Raw genomic sequence first — 20,217 nt, 5'->3', positions numbered from 1 at the left:
CAGTATTAACTCTCTCACCTTTCCCATTATTACTTAAACATTTGCCTTAAATTACTACACTAATGTACAGCAATACTAAAAAATAAGTTATAAAGAGACTATTTTCTGCCTGATGCACCTGCACAGCTGCTATTAACATTACAGAGTTACATGCATGAATCAGTGTCATCTAAGAGTCTACAAAAAATGTATGTTTAATTCTGCAGAAGGTAGTCTGTTGAGAAATCTTTCTTACATAGTAATATTTCCATAGTTTATGGAAATTATAGATACTACTTTGGAATCTTAATACTTTTGAAAGTATAAATAGAGAGTCCCGTTAAAGCCTATAAAGTAGCTGAGAGAGCATTTCACACACTGTTGAGAATAAGCTATTCTTTTTCAAGTGGCATATCAGTTATCGCTGAATTGCTCTTTGAGATAGCAAGAATCAGTCGCATATAGTAGGTTACAGCTAATCTGCTTTTATCTTTATTGTGGGGGGAAAGGCATAATAAAATAAAGTCTTCCTAATTAGAGGCTATATATGATAACATATTCCTCAACAGTTAATCCATGTTCAGTCACTCTTCTCTTCCCCATTGAAATGTTAGTACTGGGTATATAGTCAAATACACATTTGCTTCCTAGACCCATATCATAAATGTTTGGTCAAAGTCCTTCTCCTTGATGTCAAGTTCAACAGTATAGCATCAACGTTTGCATTTTAGGCCCCACTCCTGCAGCTTGCTCTGTGCAGGCAGATCCTTGTGTCCACATGAACCCTCACTGACATCATTGAGGGTGCAGGGCTCTACAAGCATGGAACAAGTAGCAGGATCAGTAGCAGGGCGTTTGTATTGTCCTACTCCAAGACTTTTAGTCTAATTATTCCAGCAAATCTTGAGTAACGTATAGGAGAATAAAAATAAAAAATGTTTCTTTAGTGTATTTGAATTTACACTAAAACAGACTTCTCTCAACCAGTGTAATGTCTTCAAAATTTGATCTGTCTCCTGTCTCTTCAGGGGTCCTTCCATTTCCCCTTCTCATTCACAGGCCATCCTAGAATTTTTGCTTTCCCCCACTCAGTTTCCAAACGGGACTGACATGACACAGCCTAGCAATATTTATTTCACAGATGCAGCATTCTAGTAAGAACAATAATTAATAGCTAAAACCAAAAGACGCAGTGTAATTCTAAGTAAGAGAAAGCACTGGAGAAAGTGTATAACCTATCATGCCTTTCAGCTGCAATGGCTCAGTATGACTTCAGTTCAACTTGGCCATAATTTACTAATATATCCACTCTTTTACTTTTGTTTTTCTTTGCAGGACAGTCAGCTAGTCTAAACTACCGTAAGTATCATGTTATTACATCACTTAGATTTTTAAAGACACAAAGATGCAAAGTTTCAAATTTGTTAAAAAGCAAATAAAAGTCCATTTTAAAGTTAACACTGGACAAATTAGCTCACAGGAACTCAAAGATTTTACTTACCTGATTTTTATCAGGATGTAACTTTAATGCCAGTTTTTTGAAAGCCTGTCTTATTTCTCTATTACTTGCTTCTTTGGATATTCCAAGTAAACTATAATAGTCCTGATCAGTGCAAACAAGAGCTACCAGACATGTTAAAACTAAAAATAATAACAAAGTTCTTTTCAAATCTCTAACGCAGTCTCCTTTGGATAATAAGAACTCCATTATGAAGCTTTTAAAAAGTTATATAAGTTACAATTCAGACAGACTTCAAAGAGCGTATCCAATAAGTTCCAAGATGTTCAAAAGATATGGATGTTTAATTTAAGGAGTTTTCTTTAAGATTTTAGTTGTCATAATCCACAGTCACATGATAACTGCCTTGCAAAAGTTACAACCTGTAAAGAGGGGGAAAAAGCCATTTAGTAGCAGTTTCACTATATTACATTGATGAGTTATTAAGAAACATTAACAGCTTTAGCAGAATGCACCCTAACATTAGTAACAGGAAAACTCGATCAACGTTTTGATATTTCTACTTAATGTAAGTGTTAGTGGTCATTAACTTTTATCACTCCTTCTCTAGTATGGGCTAATTTTGCAAAGCTTTACTCATGTGAATAGCCCCCACTGAGAGACAGTAAAGCCTAGACATGTTTACCAGTTAGGAATATATTTATCTTCTGCTTGCTTTTCCTGCCTAATATTTCCCCCCCTCTAGTCTCACTCTCTGAGAGGAGGAGCTATTTCTGCATGTGGGAGCAAGTAGTTTAAAAGTAATTGTTTTAATATTGCACAATCTTTCATCCCAGGAGTGAAAGGTGTTTCAATTAGACATTTAAAACCCCTTAAAAATCAAAACGAACCTAAAAACCTCCCTCATTCAAATGGCTTCAGCTGGCCTAGGGTGGCTGCAGAGTCATGCAGCCTGTTGTGTACCTAGATACACACAACCGTGGGGGATGATGCATAGTATAAGTGGGCTATGCAGGTTGTGTGAAACAGGCTAGGAACAAAGATAGCTCCTTTAGCACCTTAACCGGGAGGAGGGGGGGGGGGAGTTTACACAACAATGGGGAAGAAGAGAGCAGCAGCTGAGTGTGTGACAGGCTGGGGAAGGAAAGCGGGAGGAGGGAAGGCAGAGGGCAGAACACGGGTAAACCAGGGCTAGGGACGGTAGGGCAGAGGATGCTGTGGGGGAGGCAGGATCGGGACGAGGAGAAGAGCCGGGACAGAGGGGAGCAGGAAGGGGAGGCGCAGGGCTGGGGGGTGGCTGAGGGCAGGGCTGGAGCGGCGGCCCAAGGAGGACACAGGAGGAGGAGCGCGGGGACGAGGCGGGTTTCCCGCCTGCTCCTTCCCCGGGCGGGCCAGGCAGGCCGCTCTTACCGGTCTGCGCGGCGCTGGGCTCCCCGGCGGGACGCGCAGGAGCCGGCTGCGGGAGGCGGCGGCGGAGGAGGGGCCGGCGCGGAGCAGCATGGGACGGGGGAGGAGCAAGGCGGAGACCAGAGCCGGATCCGGCTCTAAGCCGGAGGCAGGTGGGGCCGGGCGGCCCCTGAGTCACCAGGCCGGGAGGGCTGACGTGGCCGCGGCTCCTGCGGCGGGGCCGGGGCCGGGCTCGAGCGCGGGGAGGTCCCGAGCGGGCCTGTGAGCGCCGTTCCCTGCGCCAGTCCCTGGGCCCGGCGCCAGTGGGAGCCGCGCGGGGCTGGGTGTCTGTGGTGTGGCAGGTTTCAGAGGAGCCCCCGTGTTAGTCTGTAGCTGCAGAAAGACCAGGAGTCCTTGTGGCACCTTAGAGATTAACACATTTATCTGAGCATAAGCTTTCGTGGGCATAAGCCCCCTTCATCGGCTGCACAGCGCGGCCCATACAGTGAGAAGATATTTGTACGTACAGAGACCACGAAAAGGTGGAAGGACCCAAACCAACTGTAAGAGGCTAATTAATGAAGATGAGCGAAGTGAAGTATCCTCACACCTTTTTGTCAACTGTCTGAAACGGGCCATCTTGATTATCACTACAAAACTTTTTTCCCCCCTGCTGATGATAGCTCATCTTCATTAATTAGCCTCTTCGCCTTGGAATGGCAACTTCCACCTTTTCATGGTCTCTGTATGTATAAATATCTTCTTACTGTATGTTCTATTCTATGCAGCCGATGAAGTGGGCTGTAGCCCATGAAAGCTTATGCTCAAATAAATGTGTTAGTCTCTAAGGTGCCACAAGGACTCCTGTTCTTTTTGTGGTGTAACAGTGACCCCTGCCCCCGGGTATAAAATCTCCAGGGCCAGCGGAGAGAGATTTGGGGTTGGGGCTGGGAGCGCCCTCTGGCATAGGTGTAGTTTGACTTCTACTGGGTGGGGGGACAGGGCTGTGGGGAGAGTGCCACTCACTTCAGCAGGCCACCCAGCCTGTCTTAGGTGAGGGAGTTGCAACCAAAAATTATAAAAGGGTGGGGGGAAAGGGCTCAGCTCAGCGGGGGTAGCTGGAGCTGTGTGGGCGGTATTGGGAGCTCAGGGTGCAGGCAGTGGGAGTAGCTGGAGCTGCATGGGGGCAGAGGGTAGCTCAGTGCAGGCAGCAGGGGGAGCTGGAACTGTGTGGGTCAGGGTGGTAGCTCAGGGTGCAGGCAGTGGGGGTAGCTGGGACTGTGTGTGGTCAGGGGGGATAGTTGGGGCTGTGTGGGGGGGGGATAGCTCAGGATGCAGGGAGAAGGATAGCTGGAGCTGTTGTGCGGGAAGGGGGTAGCTCTTGAAAAGGGGTAGCTAGGGACTGTGTGCCACTGCATGAGCAGTCAAAGGGGGCTGGGAGCTGAGGAGAAGCCACAACCCCAGGCAGGCACCAGTAGCAGGAGGAGGAGATGGGGGAACACTGTGGCTGCACGCTGCATGGCGCCAGCCGGAGACACAGTCATCTCACCTGGCTGCACTTTCCGCACTCTGACATAACCAAGGGGCAGGTCCTTAGGGACCTGGGGGAGAGACGGAGATGGGGGATGGGGTGGAGCTGCCCCGATGACTTCCCCGCTCTAGGTAAGTGTGACATTCCCCCGTGTTATCTGGACCACTGATCTGCTGGGTCATTCCAACCCTCGACTCTGGGAGCCAGCCTTACCCTGCTCTGCTGTGAGAACCCCCACTCCTAGGCTGTTCACACACAGCCTCTAGCATGTAAGCTGCTCCCAGTTACGTGAATGAGCACTTTTGGCCAGCTGCTGCTTGGATTGTGCAACCGAATGACACTAGCCAATATCTCTGGTCCCAGACACAACCCTAGGACCTTCTGTCTTGCAGTGTCCAGTTCTGATCACTGATCGCTACAAACTTGTATGGGTTCGTCAATTTAACAAAGAAATTGATATGTACCAGGCTTGTTATCCTAAGGGGAGTCTCTGACATGCTTCAAACCAAAGGCACTGCTTCAGGTAGAATAAACAAACAGATTTATTAACTATAAAAGAGAGATTTTAAGTGATTATAAATCAAAGCACAAGAAGTCATATTTGGTCAAATGAAATACAAGGAAAACGGATTCTAAGCTGATCTTAACACTTTCAGTGCCCTTACAAACTTTGATCAGAGCTTTAGTTGCTTGGTGGTGGTGGTTGTAGATGGAGGTGGAAGAGAGAGAGCATGGCAACCATCTCTCTCTTTTATCATGTTCTTTCTTCTCTCTTGGCTTTGCCATGCCCTCCCCCCCGCCTTCAGAGTCAGGTGAGCATTATCTCATCGCAGTCCCAAACTAACCAAGGGAAGGGAGTAACTCACTCAAGAGTCCAACAGATCCTTTGTTGCTGCCTAGGCCAGTGTCCTTTGTTCCTGTGAGGCTGGGCTGGGTTCATCCCATACATGCCCTGATGAGGTGTGAACTTACCCTCATGCTCCTGTAGAGTTTTGCCTGGGCTTGTTTTAAGCCATAAGGACACATTTTCATCCTCATAACTATATACATGAAATTACAACCTATAACAGGCCTGCACAATTCGTAAAGCGGTGAGGGCCATATTACTCCAAAGAAAACAGCTGAGGGCCGAAACCCTCTGGCCCCGCCACCCCCCCCAAGCGCTGCCCAGCCCCCGCCCCCAAACACTGCCGAAGGTTGTATTCTTTCGGGACGGCTAGGATTTCATGACACATGAGGCACAGTATTTTGTCTTTGGAAACAGTACATAAGTATTTATTCATCCATTCAGTGTTGAAAACTCTGTGCTCTGATTCTGTTTTTCTTGTCACTCATGGTATCCATTATGAAGCTCAAGATTTTGTTGAATAAATTCACACACAAGGAAAACACTCACAGTCACACACAGAGAAGAGACATCTCACGGTGCATGGCACACTAACAAGGCACTGATGGTATGTGGAAGCCCGTAGAGGGGGAAAGAAACGGTGCGCATAGGGTGACCAGATCACAGCAATAAAATAGGACCCGCCCCCTCCCTGGTTGGCCCCACCATCACATCCCTCTTCAGCCCCCCAGGGGTCACTATATTACTGCACACAGCAGTACCAAAAATTAAAATACTGAAAATGGATGCCCCCCCTCCAGCCACTGACTCACCACTTGTCTCCTCACCCCCCCCAATATAAAGCCTCGCCGCCACTGCCTGCCCACCTGCTTGGCTCATCATCCCATGAAATAAGGGGAGGGGAAAAGGGGGACAGTTTGAAGGGAATTTCTGGGGCTATGAACTAAGGGGAGGGGAAAGGAGGGCACTGTGAAGGGATTGGATGTGACTGTCCAACACACAAACACAGGGGCTGCAGGGAGCCCGGGGGGTAGGGAGGCAGTGTGATAGGGACTGTGGAGGGGGAAGGTCCCTGGACCAGGGAAGGGGGCAGCAGTTTTGGGGCAGGGCAGGTGCAACCCCTCCCCCCCCACACACCGCTCTCCCCCCCAAGGGATTTCCTGGCTGCCCACAGACAGTTCAACCTCCCCCATCACTACGGAGGCCGCCCTGGGACCAACCAGTGAAGTAGCTGCCCTGCCCCCAACTGAAGGGGGTGGGGTTGGGAGGGGTCTCAGCCCAGTCTCCACCCCTCTCCCCCCGAGCTGCAGCTCAAGCTCAGGCCAGGTGCCTCTCCCCTCGCTCGGCACTTACCGGCTCTGCCTCATGCCCAGTGCTTCCCGCCTCAGCGGGCCCCGGAAGTGAACACCTGCTGTACGCCAGGCAGGGGGAGCAGGAGACGGAGACACGTGGTTCTGGCCACTAAGGCAGTTGGAGCATGGGAAATGCTAAGTGACATAGCTGGAGGGTGAGTCATGAAGAGGATGCTGTGGTCAATGGGATGAGAGAAGAACTGTAGACTGAAAATGAGAGACGGCATGATGGCTTGCAACCACAGGAAGGGGTATTGACCTTGAGATGTAATTCCCAGACTGACCAGGAGAAGGTGCCAGACAAGCAGTGAGTAGTGCACCCTGTGACACGTGTATTAGCCTGGTTTATTGTTGTACCTTATGCTGTAATAGTTGAATGCTGCTGTTCAAGTATTTACAGTCTTAGTAAGGAGAGAATTTTAAAAGTGACTTACTTGCATCATTTTTTTATTTCCTTGTTTATCTGCCAAAAGGAAATCATTGAAAGAGTCTGACTGCAAAAGTTTGGCATGCTAGTGTACATATGAATCATGTTCACATATTTTTAATGAGCAGAAAAAAATATAGCCAGCTGAAGTAGCTCATTAATTTAAAAAACTGATGCTAACAATTATTTTTTAAGAAAGGTCAAAACTATTTTCTTTCAAAAGTTTTTTCCATTTTTCTCCTGTTAAAATGATCCATAGTCTCCTAACTTGTGCTCTTAGTCATCAAATAGGCTTAACCTTTATCGTGCTGAAATTGTAAAACAACTGTTTTACTGCCTGTGAAGACTTTTAATAAATAAACTAGCTTTTTATAAGCATCTTGCAATTTAGTAAAACTATTGACTATTCTAGAAATTTAGTGTGCACTTGCACTCAATGTGTGTCATAATATGTAGAAATACAGCATTCTGAATGTCCATTCAAATCTTAATATGTTTCATTTTTAATATGTGACTAATATTGGCAAATTGTCCCAGGAGATCTGTTGATGTTGAATGTCACCGATTTGAAGCATATTTTCAAATGTCATGCATTGTACATATGTGTGCCACCCTCTGGCACAATGCCTTTTGGGGAATTCTCACAATGTGTTGTGGGTCACACATGAGTCACACCAGGAGGGCTGGGAACAAGGGATCAAGTTCCCATCATGCTGCATTCTACATCCTATAATACCATTCCTATCCCATAATTTCCTCACCTTTTTAAAAAAAAACCCATGCAGCACTTGTCACTGACAGAAGCATGTAGCCCACACAATTCTGCACTAGTGTCATGAACACTGTGAATACAGGAGAAATGATCCTCTCCTCTGGTATTAGCATAGTCACAGGAAGTACGACAACAAGGGATGTGACAACATTTTTGAGGACAAATTGCTAAAGAACATAGCAAAAAATAATTCAGAGTTGGTGGTGGCTTTCATGGAGCAGCTGCAGATGGTGGAGAGCTGCTTCTGGGCCTAAGAAGCAAGCACTTACTGGTGGGATCATATTAAAATGCAGGTATGGAAATACAAGCATTGGTTATACAACTTTCTGATGCAAAAGACCATGTTCCTGGATCTGTTTGAGGAGCTTGCCCCTTCCCCTCCAGCTCGACACCAGAATGAGAGCTGCTTTGACAGCTCAGAAGTGAGTGGCAATAGCATTGTGGAAGCTTGCAATGCTGGATTGCTACCAGTCGGGGGGAAATCATTTTGGAGTTGGAAAATCTACAGAGTGGGTTATTGTCATGCAAGTGTGTAGGGCTGTTAGTTATATCCTGCTACACAGGACTGACTCTAACAATGTGCACAACATCATGGATAGATTTGCAGCTATGGGGTTCCTGAACTGTGGTGGAGCATTAGATGGCATGCATATCCTTATTTTAACCCCAAGCCACCTTGCCACAAACAACAGTAACAGAAAGGGCTGCTCTTCCATCATTTGAATAACCATAGTGGATCACTGGGAATACTTTACTGATATCAATGTGGGCTGGTCAGGGAAGTGCATGAAGTTTATTTCTTAAAGGACACAAGTCTGTTCAGGAACGTGTAAATAGGGACACTTTTCCCAACTAACACATTACCACTGACAATGTCGAAATGCCAGTTGTGATCTTGGGGACCCAGCTTATCCCTGGCTGCCAAAGCTGTGCACCAGCCACCTTGATAATACTGGAGGAGATCCACAAGCCAAAATAAAATAAACCTGATTGTGTCTAGCTAAACATTCTGATCTACTTACACATTTGGAGTTCAGATAAGTAGTTCTAGGCATGATCTAATGATTTATGATCATACCTGGCTTAAGCTGCGTATAGCATGGCTGCTCTGTCCCTCCAGCGCAGAGAACAACAGATAAAGGGAAAGTTTCCCAAATTTAAAACTTCTAGCCTTCCCATTGGCTCTTTTGGTCAGGTGCCCACTCCTCCTCCCTCCCCCTTTTACTTGCTTTACCTGTAAAGGGTTAAAAAGTCCCCCAGGTAAAGAACAGACACCAAGAGGGATTTTATAGCTAACTGTCTGGCTGGGTGTCCATGAAAGGGAGCTATCCCCCACTTTATTTATCACAGCCTATTTACTGCAATGGTGCCTGCCAAAGTCATTGTGGAGTGGCGTAGGAAAGTCCTTTACCACAGAGGACGAAATAAAGCAACCCATCCCTAGAAACCTTTGGGAGAGGATCGCAGAGTGCTTTTATAAAAGTTTCATCAAGATCTCTCAGGAGGATACAAAGGACATCCCTATGTAATATGTAAACAAAGTGTTCCTTATCTTCCCCCCCACCCTTCCCTTTCTGCTTAAGCTTACAGGGAAATGAAAAGCAGATACAACAAACAGAGGTAGAGTTATCTCTACTTTTTCTTGTAAGAGTAAAACCATGAAAGTAGATACCTGTGTCCTGCTAACTTGGGGTTGGGCTGGGTGCCATCTTCACACAGAAACACTTTAAGGGAGAATGAAATGCACACACTTACCCACAGTTCCTTCCTTGAATTGGGCTAATCTGTGCTCAGCTGGTGGGACTGACTAGATACTGGTTTAGTCTCAAAGATCCTGGCTCACGGTATAGCTGGACTCCTTCTTCCTTCCCCCACCATGTCTCCTTCCTCCTTATTGTTCAGAGGAGGGGGCTCTCTTTCAGGCTCCACTGAGGTAGCCACAATGGCCTTGGGGGTGCTGGTGGGGTCTCCTCCAAATATGGCATATAGCTCACTGTAAAAGCATTAGGTCTGCAGATCTGCTCTAGATTGATTAGTGGCCTCCCTTGGTCTTGCGGAAAGCCTGCTGCAGTGCCTTTGCTTTCATGTGGCACTGTGGCTGGTCCCTGTTGTCTCCCTTTGCCTGCATCCCCATTGCAATATTTTTGTAAATGTCCACATTTCAGCAACTGCGCTGTAGCTGTTCCTACACAACATCTACTCCCTACAGGCCCAATACCTCCTGTCTACTCCAGGCAGGTGCATGTAGCCGAAGTGGTCAGTTGCATGCAACAAAGAAGAGCTGCTAGGTGTGCTTGCTAAACTCAGCAATCAGAAAAATACACTTAAAAATATATGGAGATTTTCAAGGGGGAGGAGGGTGGCTTCTCATCTCTGTGACCCCGAGCACTGGAGTTCACAACTTTGAGTAGAGTGGTCACTGTTGGGCATTGTGGGGCCACTGCTGGAGGATTGTTAGAGTTGACATAGTCACTCAGTGTCGCATTGTGTCGGCCATAGTAAGTCAACCAAGGCTCAATGCCATTCGGGGAAGTGGTGTTACTTAAGTCACCATAACAGGGTGCTTACGTTGGTGGGAAACAAATTTGAGTGTAGACACATGCACAAGTAATCGACAGTAGGTGACTTATGTGGATCTAACTTTGGTCTATGTAGACCAGGCCTCACTGTGTATTAAAGTAGTAAATTCTGTTCATGGTATTCACGCTGACTTTATGTGAAATAAAGGGAGCTGCTGGCAGGGCATTCTCTGTGGGGTGGGGCTTTTCCACTTTGGAATTCCTTCCCTTCCTTGGTAGTCAGAGCCTGGATTTGTTAACCTTTCAGGAATGCTGCTTCCAACTCTGCTTCCCAGCATTTGGGGAGCAGAGTTGGAATGTAGGGCCTGAGTCAGAGGAAAGCTGAAGACTGTGAGGATTCTATGCACAGCAGGGCTTGCAGAAGCAGCATTTGAGTTATGCATGTGTAAATATTTGTGGTAACTTAGCTTTTTGGGCACTAGAAATATTGCTTGCATGTGATGTTGTCTTCAATAGCTGATCATTCTTTCCTACAAATAGTAATGTATTTTGTAAATATACTTTCCTGTATGGTAGCAGGCTTGGGGAATAGGGAGTAAAAGTAGGAAGGCTTGTAAGGATTATTTGTATTACTGTTGTGCCTATGAGCCCTAGTCATGGACCAAGACCCCATTGTTCTAGATACTGTACAAACAACAAAAATATGACCCCTGCCCCAAGCAGTTTATAATCAAAGTATAAAACAAAGGAGTACAAGGAGACCATGAGACGGTCCGCATGATAGTCAGCCTAGATGTTAAGTATTTTTAGGCATCACTGAAAAGGAGGGTTTTGAAGAAGGAAAATGTGTTCAACTTGTGGATGTTTATGGGGAACTCTCCGGAAGGTGCTAGTTTGAAAATTTAACAAGTGGGCAATGGAGGCTGGTATCATGGACCAAGTGGAGGCAAGCATCAACAGCTCAATAGTGAATGAAAGATGTTATAGGGAAGAGGATATACTGCTAAAGAGCCTTGAAGTGAAAATCAGTAGCATGTTTGTTGTCGGAGAGCAAGTTGAGGATAAAGACAACAGTATATAGTATGGAATAAATTTTCACTAGTTTCAATAATAACTTGACTAAAATAAAATGCTTTTCACAAACAAGCTTTTCAAGAATAATATTTTTAATTTGTATGAGATTCTGCTTACACCAGCGGACTTTGAAATTTAGCATATACATTGGAAGTGCATTGGCCTGATTGATCCCAGCCAATCTATTGTGGTTTTAAGAATGAGGTCTTTGTTATTTTGTCTCAGAGGCTGAAGGTGTTACCTGCACAAATCACTCATTTCCCAGCATGTAGGAAGGACAGAGTTCCATTATACTCCAAACTTTTGTTTCATTGTCATGTTATTCCCATGCCACCCCTTGTAGAGAATGAACAGAATAGCTGGAAAAAGTAATGGATACAGTATGTTGCAATGGGAAAATGAAATTAATCTCCAATGGGGTGGGGGTGGGGGAATCTTCAGGGAAATTATTCTTAAACTTTGATGAAGAAAATTCTTAGTGGTTCCTAATCCTGCAATATGCTGTGTTGATAAAGTAGGACTAACGTTTTAAAGGTGCAATTACTTTAAAAGAAAATAGGCATATCACAATTCTAAGTCTAGTTAAGCGTCATAAGAAATATTTGTGATAGTATTCCATTCATTTGTGACAGTGTTAGCCCACATGTCCATTTCTAGTTGTAACTGAAGTATGTGTAGCTGTGTTTTAGTTACATACTTATAATTGTGAATGTCAAGTTTACAAAGAACTGACTCATCTTTCTGGAAGAGACTGTCACACCTGGAACATAATCTATTTCTGTTAATACAGAAGAGTCTTGCTCTATGAACAGGGGTACAAAATAACACAAAAACAAAAGATTGGGAAAACTTTCGCTCTGCTCCCTGGAAGTTGATTCATTCAAGAGATTTTTTTTGTATAGTTTAAAAAAAACCCACCTATGCTTAAATAGAGAAAAGCAATTCACTGTTAAAATCCTTCTTTCTTTTGCGTTGACTTGTTCCCTAGAATGAATCAGTGATGGCTGGGTTAGGACCATACAGTCTAACCTGAGTAAGAGGCAGCATGTAGCTGTGTCCCTCCCTCCCCCAAGGTGCAGGCCAGAGACCAAATGTTGAGTCTCAGTCTTCTTCTCTACTTGCTCTAAGGGGGAGATAAGATGTGCCTGACATCTTCCTGGCATAGATTATTCCCCTATCTGTACTGGCTGGCACATTGAGTGGAGTGGAGGGGCAGAGGCAACACTCCACTTGCTCCTCACCCATACTACTAAGTTCAGATTCAAGTTGCCAAGTTGTGTACACTATAAAATATCACTGATTTCATTTGGTCTGTGTAAGTAGAATTAGCCCACAGTGCTAAGAATTCCACTCACAACTATACATATTTCTTCTGGGTTGCCACAATTTCAGACTGAGTTGTGTGAGATGAGACATGTAAGAGGCCAAGGAAAATAAGTGACCCATGCAACTGTTTGTTTCCCATTTTTTGCCTTATGTAGCAGAGGAAAGACTCTAGAGGGAGCTCTTATCACATAATTTCTCAGTGAAGGGAAAAGTATCTTCATGAAGAAAATTAATCTAGCTGCATTAGAGAATGAACTTAATGTCAAATCTCTTTTGAATACATCTGTGCTATAGGAGATGTTAGGATACCACAGGACAGTTATTTGCGAACATGACCTGATACGTTTCCTCATTTGTACAAGGAAACTTAGCTCACCATTACTTGTAGGATGTGAATATGAAGGAAAGTGAACTCAGTGAAGGAAATTTCAGTGCTATGAGCACAATATAAAAGTCACATTGTGACCTTGCTCCTGTGGGGAGCTGTCAGGGCACAGCAGGTGGGGGAGGGTGGGGGAAGGTGCCACACTGCAGTAGGTGAGGGTAATCAGCCACTCTACCTGAACAGAGCAGATGCAGACAGAACACCTCAGAGCTTTGAGGGAAACCTCTGTGTCATGCTCTTACACATGCTTGTGAAAGGTACAACATATGGTTATCTGAGGATCTGCTGCCATGTGCCAGCAGGCACATCAAGTAATAGTGGTGTAGTGACAGGAATCTAACTGTGCCTCTTCACTAGCTGGTCAGATTTCTATTCGAGTTGTGGAGTGCAGACCTCAGATTAAGCTATAGCAGTCTACAGCAGCGATCAGGCAGTGGCAGTAGTGCTTGATTATTTCTACTCCTTTTACTCTTGGGGTATGTCTACACTACGGGATTACTCCGATTTTACAGAATTCGATTTTTGGAAACAGATTGTATAAAGTCGAGTGCATGCGGTCACACTAAGCACATTAATTTGGCGGTGTGCGTCCATAGTACCGAGGCTAGCATTGACTTCCGGAGCGTTGCACTGTGGGTAGCTATCCCATAGCTATCCCATAGTTCCCGCAGTCTCCCCCGCCCACTGGAATTCCGGATTGAGATCCCAATGCCTGATGGGGCAAAAAACATTGTCGCGGGTGGTTCTGGGTACATGTCGTCAGTCCTCCCTCCCTCCATGAAAGCAACGGCAGACAACCGTTTCAAGCCTTTTTTCCTGGGTTACCTGTGCAGATGCAAAATCATGGCAAGCATGGAGCGCACTCAGCTCAACGCAGCAGTCATGACTATTGTAAACACTTTGCACATTATCGTGTAGTTTATGCTGAACCAGAACCTGCAAAACCAGGTGCGGAGGAGGCAGCAGCGCAGTGATGAGAGTGATGAGGACATGGACACAGAATTCTCTCAAACCACGGGCCCCGGCGCTTTGGAGATCATGGTGTTAATAGGGCAGGTTCATGCCGTGGAACGCCGATTCTGGGCCCGGGAAACAAGCACAGACTGGTGGGACCGCATAGTGTTGCAGGGGTGAGATGATTCCCAGTAGCTGCGAAACTTTCATATGCATAGGGCCACTTTCATAGAACTTTGTGACTTGCTTTCCCCTGCCCTGAAGCACCAGAATACCAAGATTAGAGCAGCCATCACAGTTGAGAAGCGAGTGGCGATAGCCCTCAGGAAGCTTGCAATGCCAGACAGCTACCGGTCAGTCGGGAATCAATTTGGAGTGGGCAAATCTACTGTGGGGGCTGTGATGCAAGTAGCCAAAGCAATCACTGAGCTGCTACTACCAAAGGTAGTGACTCTGGGACATGTGCAGGTCATATTGGATGACTTTGCTGCAATGGGGTTCCCTAACTGTGGTGGGGCGATAGATGGAACCCATATCCCTATCTTGGCACCGGAGCACCAGGGCAGCCAGTACATAAACCACAAGGGGTACTTTTCCATGGTGCTGCAAGCACTGGTGGATCACAAGGGACATTTCACCAACATCAACGTGGGATGGCCGGGAAGGGTTCATGACGCTCGTGTCTTCAGGAACACTAATCTGTTTAAGCAGCTGCAGCAAGGGATTTACTTCCCAGACCAGAAAATAACCGTTGGGGATGTTGAAATGCCTATAGTTATCCTTGGGGACCCAGCCTACCACTTAATGCCATGGATCTTGAAGCCATACACAGACAGCCTGGACAGTAGTCAGGAGCTGTTCAAGGATAGGCTGAGCAAGTGCAGAATGGTGGTAGAATGTGCATTTGGACATTTAAAGGGATGCTGATGCACTTTACTGACGTGTTCAGACCTCAGCGAAATCAATATTCCCATTGTTATTGCTGCTTGCTGTGTGCTCCACGATCTCTGAGAGTAAGGGTGAGACATTTATGGAGGGGTGGAAGATTGAGGCAAATTGCCTGGCCACTGATCACGCGCAGCCAGACACCAGGGCGATTAGAAGAGCACACCCGGAAGCATTGTGCATCAGAGAAGCTTTGAAAACCAGTTTAATGACTGGCCAAGCTACGGTGTGAGTGTTCTGTTTGTTTCTCCTTAATGAAAACTTGCCCCCTTGATTGACTCATTCCCTGCAAGCCACCCACCCTCCCCCCTTTGATCACAGCTTGCTTTCGAAGGAAATAAAGTCACTATTGTTTAAAAACCATGTATTCTTTATTAATTTATTATAAAAATAGGGAGAGAACTGACAAGGTAGCCCAGGTGGGGTGTGGGAGGAGGGAAGGAAGGAAAAGGCCACTTCAAAACTTGTTGAATGACAGCCTTTTGCTTGGGCTGTCCACTGGGGTGGAGAGGCAGAGTGCACAGAGCCTCCCCCCGCCACGTTCTTGGGTGTCTGGGTGAGGAGGCTATGGAACATGGGGAGGGCAGTTATATAGGGGCTGCAGCGGCACTCTGTGATCCTGCTGCTGTTCCTGAAGCTCCACCAGACGCTGGAGCATGTCCGTTTGATCCTGCAGTAGCTCCAGCGTTGCATTCTGCCTCTTCTGATCTTCCTGCCGCCACCTCTCATCTCGAGTGTCCCTCTTGTCCTCACGTTCGTTGGCTGCTTTCCTATACTGTATCCTTCCACCCATTCAAATGAGCTTTCACAGCAGGTCAACTGCATGATCTCAGAGAACATTTCTTCTCACGTGCGTTTTTTTCGCCACCTTATCTGAGATAGCCTTCGGGACGGAGCAGGGAGGCTTGAAAAATTTGCAGCTGCAGGAGGGAAAAAATGGAGAGAAGTATTTAAAAAGATACATTTTACAGAACAATAAATGTACTCTTTCATGGTGAACAACACTATTCACATTACATAGCACATGTGATTTCGGTACAAGGTCACATTTTGCATCTTAATATTGAGTGCCTGCCGTTTTGGTATTAGAGATCACAGACACAGGGCCAGGCAACAGAATTCGGCTTGCATGCGGCCATGGTAAGCCATTGTCTTTTGGCTTCTGCAACCTTCATAAAATCAGCGCCCTCCTTTCCCATACCAAGCAAAGCCCATTGAGTGCTGCAGTTTTCGTGTTAACGTGCAGCAGCAGAAACCAAACTAATCCCCCCGCATCCAATTCTCTGGGATGATCACTTTACCCCTCCCCCCATCGCATGGCTGGTATCAGGGAAGATCCCTGCTAACCAAACGCAAACAGCTCAGTGCCAATGGCCCCCCCCCCCACCGGCACTTGGCTAACTGCAGGGACCGTAGGAACGGCCACCTCTGTCCCCTTAATTAAATTCCCGTATTTCAACCAGGTTACCATGAAGGATAACACAGTGAGATAAAGAACGGGATGTTGCTTGAATGCCGGCAAACACCGGGACCATACGCTGCCAGGCTTTGTCATGCAATGATACCAGATTACTTGCTAGTAGCATGGCATGGTAAAGTGTCCTACCATGGAGGACGGAATAAGGCTGCCCTGCCCAGAAACCTTCTGCAAAGGCTTTTGGAGTACCTCCAGGAGAGCTTCATGGAGATCTCCCTGGAGGATTTCCGCTCCATCCCCAGACATGTTAACAGATTTTTCCAGTAACTGTACTGGCCGCGAATGCATCCCAAGTCCTCAGGGCAAATTAATCATTAAAAAACATTTGCTTTTAAACCATGTTTTATATTTACAAAGGTACACTCACCAGAGGTCCCTTCTATGGCTTCATGGTACGGGATACTGCCTTGGGAGGGTTGGGAGGCTACTTCAGTCAGGCTGAGAAAAAGATCCTGGCTGTTGGGGAGAAAGGTGTGCTGTGTGCTCCCCACAAGCTCGTCCTCCTCCTCCTCCTCATCTTCCCTGTCCGCAAAATCCTCAGGCATGGCTGAGAGTACCCCCTCCTCGGAATCTATGGTCAGGGGTGGGGTAGTGGGGTTGCCTGCAGCTCAGCGTAGAAGCGGCATGTCTGCGGCTTTGCACTGGACCGTCCGTTTGCTTCTTTGGTTTTCTGGTATGCTTGTCTGAGCTCCTTAACTTTCACGTGGCACTGTAGTGAGTCCCTATTGTGTCCTCTCTCCATCATGCCCTTGGAGACTTTTTCAAATGTTTTGGCATTCTGTCTTTTGGAACGTAGTTCTGCTAGCATGGAATCCTCTCCCCATACAGCGATCAGATCCAGTACCTCCCATACAGTCCATGCTAGAGCTCTTTTTCGATTCTCGGACTGCATGGTTACCTGTGCTGATGAACTCTCCAGGCTGGGCAAACAGGAAATGAAATTCAAAAGTTCCTGGGGCTTTTCCTGTCTACCTGGCCAGTGCATCTGAATTCAGATTGCTGTCCAGAGCGGTCTCAATGGGATAGCTCCCGGAGGCCAATACCATTGAATTGCGTCCACACTAACCCTAACTCAAACCGGCAATGTCGATTTCAGCACTACTCCCCTTGTCAGGGAGGAGTACAGAAATCGATTTTAAGAGCCCTTTATGTCAAAATAAATGGCTTTGTTATGTGGACGGGTGCAGGCTTAATTCGATTTAGCGCTGCTAAATTCGACCTAAACTCGTAGTATAGACCAGGCCTTGGTGGTGGAGAGTTCTTTCTTGGAGTTTGGGTCCTTTCCTGGGGCAGACAGGTTCAGTGACTCATCCAAAGTTGTTGTTGAGAGTTAATGTCGGGCAATAGTGGAATCCAAGCTTCTAGTCTGTGGTCCCCTGTGCTCAATTCCCTAGACACACTGCCTTTCAAGGCATGGGGGTAAGAAATAGCTTCAGACTGCAGTGTAGGCAAGTGGAGATTAGTACACAAATCTGTTTTGACATATTATTAAAATACAATATTTTTCTGGGTGGACTGATGGTTTCCATATTTAATGTAGTAATTTACAAGAGATTTAGTGCTGAAGGAATTTGTCTCCTAACTGTGCTGTATGTTTAGTCTCCAGATTGATGAACTGTAGAGCTAAATCCACCAAAAACTTGTTTATAAAATCAGAGGAAAGCAGTTACTTACTGAATATTATCACAGATCCATTTTAATGTCTCCTATTAGCAAATTAATTTAATATTGGCAAAAATTAGTTTAACTTAATTAGGAGAGGGCAACAGTACCAAATATTTCAAGTTTGATTAGAATTTCTTGGAATAAACAATCTCAAGGATTTTACTCCAGGGTCCTATTAGTTGAGCTATATTTAGGTTTTCTCTGATGCCATCTAGTTAACTTACAAGGAAATTCACATTAGAATTGATTTCCCTTTTATTAAATTGTTTACAGATGTCTATGTACAGGTGTTAATGACCAGAACTAATAGTTTCTAATATGAGTACATTATCATCCAGAAAAGATGAAACACAAAAAATCAAATTCCAGTCATGGAAGTCTCTTATCACGTAATATAATCTCTGTTCCAGACAGGTGCTTTTTGTGCTTCTTAGCCTCTACAAAAGCATCTGCAAAAAATATTTATCAGGTTTTTTTTGGGATGATGGATAGCCTGGTTAATGCAGATTCTCTACTTCATGGCTGATGCTGACCCCTCCCATTGTAAGGACATTTGGTGTAACTCTGGAATCAAAATTGTCAGAATGTAGAGAGGCCAATATCCGGAGGGAACAAATGCTCACTCTTCTCTGCTTGAGTTTGGCCATTGTTACTCACTGACGCCCTGAGTGTGTGTGATATTTTAGCAGGCTTGCAAAGTCAAGAGGCACTCAAAAGTTAGGAAACGCCAGAAAGGACATGAGAACAAAGAGCAATGTTCCTTTTAACATAGTATTTTGTATGGAATTCCCTAGCTTTTTAAAAAAAGAAACTGGAAAAATAATTCTACCATGTGGTTACCCATTGATACCCACTTGGTTCATCAGCAGGGCTGGAATCTTTAGATGCACAACACAGACCTTTGTCACTTGAGCTAATGGAATAACTGATAGCAGTAGTAGGCTGCCATCCTCTGCGTGGACCAGCACTAGAGGAGACAGAACACTTTGTCAGTGGGTTTTACTGAAATTTGCTGAAAGCAGAGGAATTGTCAGATGCAAGAATCTTGGGTTCCATTCCAGGCTCTGGAGGAGAATGCAGTCTTCTGCCTGTTCCTCCACACTCGATCCATTCATCTGTATCTAATCCAACCTGTACCTGACCAAATCCTGTCTGTTCCCCACCTTTAGTTTCTTGTTCCAGTCCTATTCTCTTTGCCTTCCCAGTCTCCACTCCCCAGGCATCTCATTCCATTTCCAGGCTCATTGCCCAGCCAATCCTAGTCCCCCCTCCAAGATCACTATCTGAGACCCCCAACTCTCCCTGACTCCCAGTCTCACTTTCCTTACACCCGGTCCCAGTCTTCTTGCCCAGGAAGTCCCAGTTACGCCTCTTCCTGCCCCAGCTCCTTGTCCCCAGTTTTCTTTCCCAGCCACTCCCAGATCCCCCTCCCAGGTCCTTATCCAATCTCAGTCTCAACCCAGTGTCTCTGGCTCCTTTTCCCAGTCTCTTTGCCCAACCAGTCCCAGTTCTTCGTCAAGCAACGTCCCTATGGGTACTTCACTTTGTGTACTCTCACCCAAAGGGTCTTTAATCAGAGACTCTTGGCAGTAATGCCTGTCCATTTGGCACATGTGCCCTACACTCCCTGTGCCCCACTCAAGGCTATATAGGGCTGTGCAGGCTAAGTGCCCTCTGTTCCTTCTCAACTGCCTTGGCCTGAGACAGAGCATTAGCATGCCTGACTTTTGAAGTCTCTTAGCTTCGTTTCTCTGCTTTAGTTTATTGTCTCTACTATAGTTATTTTATTTACTTTCTCGCAATCCCTTTCCTCCTTGGGGTCGGGGAGTTTCCTCTGCTACATACTGTTGCAGTTTGGCACACTTCGGATGTAAAGATGACATTAACCTTTTTATTTAGACAGAACTAAGTCATTTAGGAAATAACTCAGACTGTTCATGGCTATTGGAAATGGATCCAAAGGTGCTGTGCTTCCACCCAGAGATTCTCCAGTTAGATCTCAGACTGTCATATTGTGCTATAAATCTTCAGATATATAGATAGCCTCTTTCAAGGGTGTTGGTCCTTTCCACATGATCTCTATCTACTTATATGGCCTTACTCAAGAATGTCCATATTT

General features: G+C 45.7%; 2 protein-coding genes across 2 annotated transcripts in view; one reads left to right on the top strand and one right to left on the bottom strand.

Moving 5' to 3' along the window:
• The window catches only part of DNAJC10 (DnaJ heat shock protein family (Hsp40) member C10), a 33,394-nt gene extending 30,428 nt beyond the window's left edge, over positions 1 to 2,966 (bottom strand). Inside the window, exons 1-2 of the mRNA XM_045032138.1 lie at positions 2,849 to 2,966; positions 1,481 to 1,860 (exon numbers count right to left, since the gene is read on the bottom strand). Of these exons, the coding sequence (XP_044888073.1) occupies positions 1,481 to 1,687 (207 nt within the window). The 5' untranslated portion in view covers positions 1,688 to 1,860; positions 2,849 to 2,966. The remainder of the gene's footprint in view (positions 1 to 1,480; positions 1,861 to 2,848) is intronic.
• LOC123378729 (calcium/calmodulin-dependent 3',5'-cyclic nucleotide phosphodiesterase 1A-like) overlaps positions 1 to 20,217 on the top strand; it is a 359,073-nt gene that overhangs the window by 66,657 nt on the left and 272,199 nt on the right. The window lies entirely within an intron of this gene.

The sequence above is a fragment of the Mauremys mutica genome, chromosome 10 (genome assembly GCF_020497125.1).
Source record: "Mauremys mutica isolate MM-2020 ecotype Southern chromosome 10, ASM2049712v1, whole genome shotgun sequence".
Lineage (NCBI taxonomy): Eukaryota > Metazoa > Chordata > Testudines > Geoemydidae > Mauremys > Mauremys mutica.
Note: the sequence above shows the minus strand (reverse complement) of the source record. Positions and strands in the feature narration are given on the sequence as shown.